Below are 12,240 nucleotides of genomic sequence, written 5' to 3'. Positions count from 1 at the left end.
ACAGAGACCTTCCTGTGCAATCAGCATCAGCAGCTCCGTCTGACGCATCACCTGTACAGGTCCAATTACGCACAACGATCAATTGGCTCAAAAGCTCTTCACAGCGCAACGGTACATGTAGCCTATCGTGGCATACCCTAGCGAAGACGTTAGTGCCCGGCCCCTCCTTGAATGTGCCGCATACAAAACGGTAGAAGTCTTCGCAGGGGTCTGCTTCCGGGTCCAGCTTCTGCCGCAGCCACTGCGCCACGAAGTGACACTCGTCGGTTCTGCATACGTGGTCGCCCGCACCAACAGATGGTGAAATAGTTGTCGGGAGTGCCGTTTCAGTCCCCACAACAGGTGGTACCGCAGGAATCGGTACAGTCTTGGTTGTGGAAAGACGTGAAGGAGTTTCCATAGTGTGTGACTGCCGGGGACTTACTGACTCGACGTTCGGCACAACAATGCTACCACCCTGAGATTCTGGCGCTTGCGTAACCTGTTTGCGGGAATAAACACAGTGATCAGATAACCTACCTGGAGCACCAAATTGCGATTGCGTAGCCTATCTTTATAACTGTTATCATGTATTTAGAAACTGGAACAAGGAAGCGCGTAGATCTTTTTTAGAATTATGATGGCGTGGCGGCGTTGTAAAAATGCAGAAAATGAAAATGGATGTGCACTTTGGCAACATCGATAAATCTTACAACCGCAACAAACAACTTTTGCACGTACTAATTTTGCACAAGCAACATAAGCTTCCTAAAGAAGTTGCTCTACTCACTTCAACTTGTTTATTTCTTGTAAAGGCTGCATAGGTAAGTAGAGTAATACGACGCATACTTTAAAACCGCTCTATTTATACCTGTGAGCTCGTGCTGGTTTTATGATCTTACGACACGAAATATGCTGTATATTTCAGAAAACATGTATTCTCAGCATAAGTTTAAACGCGAACGAAGCGAAAGATAGTATTCTGCTGTTTTGTGCATCATACACCGCCAACATTTGCAACAGCTTGATTCAGGCTGTGAAATGTATACTTGGAAATACAACATGCGTAGAAACGAACTAGATGGATTCAACACCTCCCTACCTCATCATTACGTGCCGTAAGCCTTGAGGCCATCCCCCTGCTTTTTTTAAACGAAGTTTTCATCGCGCCCCCTCCTGGAATTTCCTGACTGTGGCTGCTTATGCTGCTGCTGTTTCGGTGAATAGATCATATAAAAACAAAAGAATACAGAATCTCCAGTACAGTTGCCTAAGTATGCAAAAAGATACAGCCACATTTCAGTTAGCGCACCCCTATTATAAGTTTGCCCATGCATTTCTATGGAGCCCTATGTATCCTATTGGGTATTCTGTCTCATCAAATTTATTTTGCTTCTTGGTTCAAAATAACGCTCATCGCTTATTAAGCTACCAGTCATGTATATTTACAGTATTGTGAGGATTAAATGCCTTGCCTTGGAGAATTATGCTATTTTCTGCACATGCGCAGCATTACACTGTTCGCATCACTTTTCGTTTGAGCGAGCTAGGGTACTTGTCAAATAATTCTCACGCATTAAAATTATTGTAAACGAGCCAAATGATGGAATCGAACCTCAATCTCCGTGCGCATTATTCTCATCACCTCCAGCATATATTTGTACATACTGCAGGACAAAGGCGTCTCCGAGCGATCGCTAATTATCCCCCTCTTGCGCTCGGTGGTTCGAAATTGCACCAACAAACTTCCCAATTTATTCATCCCTTCCGATTTTCTGCCTTCCTAGACTGTGCTTCCTTTCCCTTGGTACCATTATGTTGGTCTAATGATCTACCAGTTATGTACCCTACACATTACATAGCCCTGCCCAGCTGGGATGTTATCGCTTTAATGCCAACTCGAATATCGAAGAGTTTCTGGTCATTATGATCCAATAAATTATCTAATCATTAGGCTACAATTGTACGTTTCCTACAATGGCACGTTTGCTTCTATAGTAAGAACGCAAACTCGATCTTTGGATAAGTACCTCGTAGGCTACATTGTGCAGCACGGGTGTTGGAGAGAACACAGGTGCCGGCACGTTTCCTTCGCACAAAACACGCAAAAATGAAATGGACAAATGTAAAGCACTTCGTTAAGCTCTTCACAAAAGCATCACTTCATAGATTCCAAGATGAGCTTGGGATCTACAAATTTTCATTTTTTTTTCGAATTTTGGTTGATGGTTTTGGTACGCAGCCCATCGAAATATCATGTACACAGAAAAGCACATTATTCTGCTCGCTAGAAAGTATTCCTGATCATCACGTATTGGAGGTTGTGCTGCGATCTCTGAAATACATATTGGTTAGTATTTCGAACCAGACAGACGCGCGCTCGGAGATTCGCAGTTGAAGGTATGAACTGTGGTCAATGATGGAATTTCGCTGGACTTAACGTTTCGACAAAAGTAATTTGCTTCCTCAGTACCCCCACGAAAGCTACTTTCCTTGTGGAAACGTGAGCTGGAATTAAATAACCGATTTCTGTATTTTTGCCTAGTCCATGATGGAGTGCATAAGCGCGACTTAGCAAAGACGTAGAAAGGAACAGATACACAGAGACAGCGCTTGTGTATCCCTTTCTTTCTACGTCCTCTATCTCTTTCTACACTCTATCAGGGATTCGAGCCAACTAGCCAGCCACCGTGCCTTTGCCGAGTGACATTTAAGCATTACGCGAACGCCGAACACAAGCGGCGAACCTTCCCTTGGACATCAGTGTTTCCCGCTCCTTGCTAAACTCGTTTAGCAAGTCAGTATACCTTTGGCCAAGCCGCCATCGGCGTTGCGGGAAACGTGTTAGCCTTCGAAGACGGTACGTTTGCAAGCTACTTGCGCTAGCGATTTTCTTCTTTTTATTGCCTCTACCACAACGTTTGGTTCATACTTGCTGTTTTATCAGGATTTAATCTAGACTATGAAAGTGTGTTATGCCTAGTATTATGTTAATGTGCACTTAAGCATTAAGCTTAATGGCAATCATATAATTCAATGAAATTAGAATATAATTACCTGCCCCTCATGCGCAGTGCCATAACCACTGAGTCACGGCGGCAGGGGTGACAATTTAATGCCTTTACACGTTTTTAAATGCTGGTACACACAGCCGTGCTCTGCTGTATAGGGCAAACTGTTCTGTTTTTCTTAAGACAACCGTTGTTTCTCTCTGCAATAGTGTGAGCCCCACATTGATTATAGATGAGTTCTGGCACATAGAAATCATTCGAGAAGAAATTTCTGAAAGCTTGGACAAAATATGCGAAGATACGGCGAAACTCAACATTAACACGTACTCACTCTAAGAATGCACTGTAGAGCATTATCGTCTGCGCCACTTTTCTCCCGAGTGCCTCACAGCTTTACAATGTGCTCCCCTCTTTTGTAGCTCTTCACGCTAAGCCGACAGAAGCAAGGATGGGAAGAGCTCATATTTACCTATAGGGGCAAGCACTAATCTCATGGCTCAATCTCAATCTCAATCTCTCTTTATTTTGCGAAGAAGGCATCGCAATGTTGGAAAATTCGCGTCGAAAACAATTGTTAGAGTCCGAACATGGCTGCTCAAGCTTCAAAATGTGCCGCAGAGACAGCGCTGCATTATGGTCGCCCTGAGTTGCTCATTGAACAGCTGAAGTTATAAAATAAAAAGCTCTTTTTCGTGGTTCTTTCTCCCATATTTATGTTTGCTGGTAGGCGGCCGTAACTCCAACACCAACGAAAAAAATTTAAGTTCCTCCAAAAGTTTAAAACCATGAATCCGATAGCACCATGTTCGAATATTAAACGACCTCTAAAAGTCGTATCTGTAGAGGCAGTAGCAAATAATGTAAGCGTAAGAAGACTAAGGAAAAACGAGCTGTCCCTCTAGGGATCTTCTGTATGTATCCTGTAATGACACAATTTCATGTCTTTTTATTTATTAAGGTCGTCTTTCTCAGCGACTTTACCACCACTTTTCCGTATCGTGTATGCTTCAAATCGCTTTCATGGGCCGTTCCCGGAAGTAGTCGACAGCTACACCAATTTATTACGTGAATTTTAGGTTGGTGCTCTGTTATTGTTTCGCTCTTTTACTATTGAAGTATGTAAAGATTTAAGACGAAAGGTGTGCGCTGTCGGTGTTTTGTTTGATGACATTTCTTTCAGGGCTCCCATTTTCAAAATTTTCAAAACTTTTGTCGAGAATGTAAGACCTGGCATGAACAAATTTTGCGATAGAATGGTGTGACAATATAACCCGCGTTTAATGCCCATATCAGATAGCATGGCATGGTATGTAGCATGATCATCATCAGCCTGGTTACGCACACTACAGGTCAAAGGCCTCTCCCCATACTTCTCCAACTACCCGGTTGTGTACTAATTGTGGTCATGTTGTTCCTGCAAACTTCTTAATCTCATCCGCCCAGCTAACATTCTACCGCTCCCAGCTACGCTTTCCTTCCATTGGAATCCAGTCCGTAACCCTTAATGACCATCGGTTTTCTTCACTCCTTATTACATGTCCGGCCCATGCCCATCTTTTTCTTGATTTCAACTATGATGTCATTAACTCGCATAACTTCCATCACTCAACCTGCTCTTTTCTTATCCCTTAACGTTACACCCATCATTCCTTTTTCCATAGCTCGCTGCGTCGTCCTGAATTTAAGCAGAACCCTTTTCGTAAGGCTCCAGGTTTCTGCACCGTACGTGAGTACTGGTAAGACACAGCTGTTATGCACTTTTCTCTTGAGGGATAATGGCAACCTGCAGTTCATGATCTGAGAATACATCCAGTCATGATGACCAGGAAGTCGAAAGCTTCTATGAAGACGTGGAATCGGCGATGGGTAGAGTGAAAACAAAATACACTATACTGATGGGCGATTTCAATGCCAAGGTAGGCAAGAAGCAGGCTGGAGACAAGGCAGTGGGGGAATACGGCATAGGCACTAGGAATAGCAGGGGAGAGTTATTAGTAGAGTTTGCGGAACAGAATAATATGCGGATAATGAAAACCTTCTTCCGCAAGCGGGATAGCCGAAAGTGGACGTGGAGGAGCCCGAAAGGCGAGAATAGAAATGAAATAGACTTCATACTCTGCGCTAACCCTGGCATCATACAAGATGTGGACGTGCTCGGTAAGGTGCGCTGCAGAGACCACAGGATGCTAAGAACTCGAATTAGCCTAGACTTGAGGAGGGAACGGAAGAAACTGGTACATAAGAAGCCGGCCAATGAATTAGCGGTCAGAGGGAAAATAGAGGAATTCCAGATCAAGCTACAGAACAGGTATTCGGCTTTGACTCAGGAAGAGGACCTTAGTGTTGAAGCAATGAACGACAATCTTGTGGGCATCATTAAGGAGTGTGCAATAGAAGTCGGCGGTAACTCTGTTAGACAGGATACAAGTAAGCTATCGCAGGAGACGAAAGACCTGAACAAGAAACGCCAATGTATGAAAGCCTCTAACCCTACAGCTAGAATAGAACTGGCAGAACTTTCGAAGTTAATCAACAAGCGTAAGACAGCTGACATAAGGAAGTATAATAAGGATAGAATTGAACAAGCTCTAAGGAACGGAGGAAGCCTAAAAGCAGAGAAGAAACTAGGAATTGGCAAGAATCAGATGTATGCGTTAAGAGACAAAGCCGGCAATATCATTACTAATATGGATGAGATAGTTCAAGTGGCTGAGGAGTTCTATAGAGATTTATACAGTACGAGTGGAACCCACAATGATAATGGAAGAGAGAATAGCCTAGAGGAATTCGAAATCCCACAAGTAACGCCGGAAGAAGTAAGGAAAGCCTTGGGAGCTATGCAAAGGGGGAAGGCAGCTGTGGAGGATCAGGTAAAAGCAGATTTGTTGAAGGACGGTGGGCAGATTGTTCTAGAAAAACTGGCCACCCTGTATACACAATGCCTCATGACCTCGAGCGTACCGGAATCTTGGAAGAACGCTAACATAATCCTAATCCATAAGAAAGGGGACGCCAAAGACTTGAAAAATTATAGACCGATCAGCTTACTGTCCGTTGCCTACAAAGTATTTACTAAGGTAATTGCAAATAGAATCAGGAACACCTTAGACTTCCGTCAACCAAAGGATCAGGCAGGATTCCTTAAAGGCTACTCAACAATAGATCATATTCACACTATCAATCAGGTGATAGAGAAATGTGCGGAATATAACCAACCATTATATATAGCTTTCATTGATTATGAGAAAGCGTTTGATTCAGTCGAAACCTCAGCAGTCATGGAGGCACTGCGGTATCAGGGTGTAGACGAGCCGTACGTAAAAATACTGAAAGATATCTATAGCGGCTCCACAGCCACTGTAGTCCTCCATAAAGAAAGCAACAAAATCCCAATAAAGAAAGGCGTCAGGCAGGTAGATACGATCTCTCCAATGCTATTCACAGCATGTTTACAGGAGGTATTCAGAGACCTGGATTGGGAAGAATTGGGGATAAGAGTAAATGGAGAATACCTTAGTAACTTGCGCTTCCCTGATGATATTGCCTTGCTTAGTAACTCAGGGGACCGATTGCAATGCATGCTCACTGACCTGGAGAGGCAAAGCAGAAGGGTCGGACTAAATATTAATCTCCCCACATAACATAATGTATAACAACTGCCGGAAGTTCACCGCGTGCACATGAGTGGTCCTAAATAAGTGCGGACGCTCGTGGCGAAGATATGCCATTGTCTGATATAGTGATAAACTAGAAAGAAAAGCATACATGCACGTAAATATGTACAGAACCTCCCGGCGATGGCAGGAATTCGCTCGGATCGTCCATATTATTGGCATCTCATTAAAAGGAACGCACTCGCGTGCAACCGAGTTAAACGCCAACTACAACACAAGCTGAATTCCCTCGCGCTGTTGCGTAAAGGGGTTGTCGCGTCTTGAGCAGTTTCCCATATTCCTCCCCCGCCTTCGCTAATGGCTATGGGACATGTTGGCTTCCTAGGTAAGTCGGCTATCCGTCTATTGTCCATATGCGTTGCTTGGTTGTCTTGTCAGCTAACCCCAGCTTCACCTAATGAGCCGCGCCATGGGCAGTATCTACATAGTTTAAAGCGAATGTTCGGGAGGAGTATCTGGCCTACAGAATCATGCCACCGCCATGGTGGCCGCCACACGGTCGCGCCCTCTACCAAAACATGCCGAGGATCATTTGCGCTCCAATCATCCTACCACGTTTTCAAGCAGCAGTGTACTTCGGAAACATTGCCTACTTTGTACATTTCATTCATGTTCTCCAAAAAATCTTTTCATTCATTTTGTCAACAACTTTTGGTGGTTTTTGTAAGAGGTTTTTGAAAGCGTTGCTTTCTTTGACAGCCATCGCGGACATTGCTAACCGTTGCAGCTGCTGATGCAGTCTTGCGAAATATGCCGCAGGTGGGACCGCACACATATTCTTGCTGAATAGGCTGCATGCATGACAGGACTCGTATAATGAATCAGCCTACATGTAGCCGTGCCCGCTTTACCCCTGCAAACGTGCGCGTGGTCCGCGCTTTTATCTCCACAATTTTGCAATGGAACACCGAACTGCAGGAACATAGTCTTACTGCAGCACAAGTCACTTAAATAGCGTCAGTTTAAGCGTATATTATCTATATTGAAGCTTAGCTTTCTATGTCTCGTTTTCCCTGTGTTTGGCGCGTCGTATTGGTTGGTTTCCGTCTGATTAATTTGTGCAAACACTGGTGGTAGCGCACTCGTAAAGTGGGACAGTTCGCGGGGCAGTTTAATCCACGGTCACGTGGTGACGGCATCCGTCGGTCGCTGTATTGTATAAGTGTTAACCTAGTGGACATGTCCATTTCGTCTGTTGACTGACTAAGTGTAAGCTCCTGTCTCCTTCTAACACGTGTCCCAGCCCAGCCATTCAGAATTTCAGCTGCAGACGAAATGAACGAGTCCACTAGGTGAAGATATAGACAGTTGAGCTGCGTTAACAACTCCGTTTCACCTATATTTTAATATTTGTAATATATATGTCTCCATATTTATTTATTTTTCAGTCTCTTTTCTTCGCCGTATAATGTCGGATAGTAATGCCGCTCTCACCTTCATGGTGGCTTCGAATAGCGAATCACTGGAGAGGAAACTGATGGAAAGGAATGCAGTGATCATAATTACTGATAGCAGGCCGAACACGCAGACCATTAGCGTGGTCGAATCCGGACTGCATCCGCTTTGCCACTCTTCGTTGTCTTCCTGAGTGTCTCCAACGGGCCTTAAGAAGTAGACGTCTGACTCCCGCAGGTGGATGCTCGCCTATGGAAACAGCAGTTCAAGAACGAATAAATATTTATGGCCTCGAGTACAACTTACGCAGTTTTCTCGTAAAACAAGCCCACGAGAAGAAACACTCGCTATAATCTCGTTTGAAATGGGTCTTCTTCTTCGACTGTCGCCGCCGAAGAGTCCTCAAATGCGTTATTGAACAACGTATCATGTAGACTCGTGTTCGAGCCGCACCCGTGCAAGGGCCACACCCCCAACTTGGAGGCGCAAAATTTGGAGAAAAATATTCCGACTGAGAATCAATCGCATGGGGTGGTGCGTGTGCAGCGGCGAATTTTCGCGGTCAGCGTAGTGCCGCGTGCCACTGCAAGATGGCGGGAGCTGCGCGCTGCCCGCTGATGCAACGGTACATCCGGTGATCCGTGGTGTGCACAAGCCGGCGGCAGCGTCGGCAGCATTTATTTCTTGTTTAGCTATTATAACAATGATAGCAAAGCTATTATGAAAAGGATAAAATTCGCTTTTGGTGGGTGGGCATAGATGATTACGACAGATTTAATGCTCATACTCAGGGAAAAAACAGACTAAAATTGTAGCCCCGTGGAAGGGCCGCAAATCGTGAAAACTGTGAAAAAAATGTGTGGCTTCTACACAATTATACCCATATTTATGTCGCAGCCCGCGTAAATATTTTGTCAATAAGGAACTTTAGAATTGACACTGAAGAATCTGGGTTACCAAGCCACGTGGGTATGGTGTTTTTGGGTTTACAAGAACAGCAGCGTCTAAGATTTGGGTCAAACGCAGACCACTTTGGGTCAAGGTCTTGGGACGCCGCAGTAGGGACCATGGCGCTTGAGAGCGAAAAAAAAAAAAAAGAACGAAAGTCTTCCTGACAAGTGAAAACCAACAGAATGCATTTTTGAGAAAGAAGGGCAAGCTGAAAGTTTAATAAACGCAATCATTGTATTACAGCCACGAATTAGGTATGCTGTTTTAAGCAAAGCGACGCCGCGAGGGTGACCCAAGACGGCTTAGGGGTCCACGCTAGCTTTGATTTTTGGCTCTAGGGTCAACGGGAACGCAAGCACTTAAGACTGGCTAGGGTTCTGACCATGCGCACTTGCCGCCCGCGTTTACCTTGGTTCCCCAGGCTACTTTGGTCCCGAAGTCTAAGACTCTATAATGAACGTGTGGTTTCCGTGTTCTTTGTAAAGGTAGCACTGACGTGGCTTTCGTAAAGCGAACAGCTTTCGTTGCCACTTACGTCTGTTTCCGTGGCTGGTGGTCGGTAGTTTCACTTCCACCGTCGATACAATGGCGCCGATGCAATACGCGGGTGCTGTCTCGCTACTGAGCTGCGTGGCGCGTTCCTCGCAAAACGCCAACAGTAATATTTGATTGCCACAGATATTATATGCACACTCCAGGGACATTTGAAGCCTAGGCGTGGCAGACGCCGTGCCGCTCCGTCACAAGTCCAAGCACGATAACATTTTTGCCGCGTGCTGCACGCTATATGCGCGAGTTAACGCGTGCGAGGGTGAGCAGACGACGGTAGCTCGATCTCCCTCGCGCAACGCAGGAAAGCGGGGACGATGTGCACAGTCTCCCGTCGCGGGTAACGCAGCAGGCGCCCTACATCGGCGGCAGCTCCGGGTGGCGTGAACGCGCGTGGTCTTATCTTGAAAGCAATCTGCAGCAGGGACATGTGCGCAGAGAGCTTCGTGTGAACTGTCTCCTCGCAACATACTTCGTGTTAACGGGAGAGGCAGCACGAAGGACATTTAGCGCGCTGCTCCGCCCGTGCTTTCTCACTCCAGCGTTTTGATAGCAATTGTGCGCGGTCATCGAGTGAGACGCGCTCACCTTTGATTGTGCGCGCGTGACACCACGCTTGTTTATGTAGCTATTAAGCTAATGTTTACAAGTTTACATGGCCCATAAACCAATTATTCGAAATTCGTATAGCTGTCTATGAATTTGGTAAGGCAATAGATGCTTTGCGTTTTTTTTTTTTTGCGAAACTGCTATTTAATCTGAAGGTTTACATGCTGCAGTGCAGCGCTTGGCATAGATAGCCTTCCTCTTTTCCAATTCCCTTCTCTCCATTTGCAGAGGCGGTGGAGGGCACCAATGAGAAAGTAAGATGGCAATCACGCTCTACGGCACTGCTTGCGTCCCTGGAGACAGCATGGCGCTGTAGATATGCGGAGCAATTGCGCTGTCCATTACAGCATTATGTAATGACACAACAAGCGCCACGTAAATGTCTTCATTGTAACAAACATACGCAACCAACACATCATTCATTTAATAAAGCGAGTAGCTTGCTATATGTACCCGGCTATTCGCTTGCACTGACAATCGTCGACGATGGTTTGTGCACAATTTCTAAACATTTAGTGAAGCACACGAAGTAATTCTGACAATACAACTATGGCCTTACAATTCACATGTGGAAGCATTCACAAAAGCTGACAGTTCACTTAAAGTTGACCTGAAAAATTCAACAACACATATATATATATATATATATATATATATATACATTAGCGTTAGCTATGTCTTTCTAATACATAAGTAAACAAGGAAATACAGTTTGCGAATACTGAGTTTTGGGGTCGGAAACTGGAGGACTGCAAATAAAGTTGCGTAAACGCTCCGTGCCACTCGACGTGCGATGCAATATCTAATGAGAGGCGTAAGAGTACGCGAAAAACAGTTCAGGGATAGAATTAGCGAGGAAGCCCAAAGCCGCGTGATGTGAGGACGATGAAGTGAAGTTGGACAAGTCATGTAATATGTATAGCACATTACCGATCCTCTAATACGAAAATCGCAGAATGGAACCGCCGTGCTGACTTTGTAAACTAGATCCATGTGAACGTATTACTGGTCTTTCATGCATTTGGTAGGGGCAGTATATTTGCTTAGCAATGTGAATTGTTGTGTGCGTTGGCGCTTACTTCAGTGGCAGAAACGAACCCTGAAATACCGGGACAATTAGAAGCACACAGGAGGTCGGCTGTTCTGTCTTCTTTATGGTTCCTGGTATATGTGTGCTATTTTACACAGAACTATTCCGTACGCAATGATAGAATTAAAATACTATATATCGGGCATCTATTGAAAAATAAAAATAAATAACATATCGAAATGTTGTCAATTATAGTTGTGGCAAGGTGGTGTGATGAAATGGAGGGTCTCTCTATGCAGCACTCGTCATAAATAGGTTCGTGACATTGATAATAACAGGATCATTCTTTCCAGTTACGCTATGTTATATCCTCTGCTGTCAGCAATAGTACACCCACCGGTATAGCCAACTTCCTCATGGCACCCAGCGCGCAACGAGTCGTTATACTAAATATGATGAATGACCGGCGAGTTTTCCCGTTTTAACAATATTGCCATTTCTTGCAGATACTTCTACAACTACTTATTACACTTAACTTCATCATCGGTCGCTGCTTTTCGTCTTATTGTGCAAGTAAAGCAAGAATGTATGAGGCGAAAAAGTCAAATGAATCACTGTGGTGTTGTGGGTTAATGGGTTTCGTTTTCGGAACCAGATTCACTTGCCTTCAAGGAGCGTTACACTAATCGGCACATCTATAAAACCGGCCGTCTCTGCAATAAATCAGATCTTCACTTCGGTACCCAGTTTGACCCGTGTCTGCTGTTACGGCTGCCATCCCGACGTGCGTTGTTCCTTTTCTTGCGGCGTTGCCTTGAATGCGGGCCGCGCCAACACCAACCTACTTCAACACCCTAGTGATACACGTTAGAGCCTAGCGCAGTGGTGTACCATCCAGTGAATACTTGTCCCTGCCTTCTCAATTTGATTTTCGATGTTTTCTCATTGCTAGAGGGATACACAACTTCTTAGGTAGCGTGAAGGGAATATCCCGTTATGCAGCACGGAACTTGCAACCCAGGCGAATCGAGAAATAAAGACA

At 44.9% G+C, this 12,240-nt stretch overlaps 1 protein-coding gene across 1 annotated transcript in view; it reads right to left on the bottom strand.

Annotated features, from left to right (window-relative positions):
* LOC126537952 (uncharacterized) overlaps positions 1-12,240 on the bottom strand; it is a 163,814-nt gene that overhangs the window by 58,425 nt on the left and 93,149 nt on the right. The window contains exon 14 of the mRNA XM_055073772.2: positions 137-269. Within this exon, the coding sequence (XP_054929747.2) occupies positions 137-269 (133 nt within the window). The remainder of the gene's footprint in view (positions 1-136; positions 270-12,240) is intronic.

The sequence above is a fragment of the Dermacentor andersoni genome, chromosome 3 (assembly GCF_023375885.2).
Source record: "Dermacentor andersoni chromosome 3, qqDerAnde1_hic_scaffold, whole genome shotgun sequence".
Lineage (NCBI taxonomy): Eukaryota > Metazoa > Arthropoda > Arachnida > Ixodida > Ixodidae > Dermacentor > Dermacentor andersoni.
The sequence above is the reverse complement of the archived record's forward strand: the minus strand, read 5'-3'. Positions and strand labels throughout refer to the sequence as shown.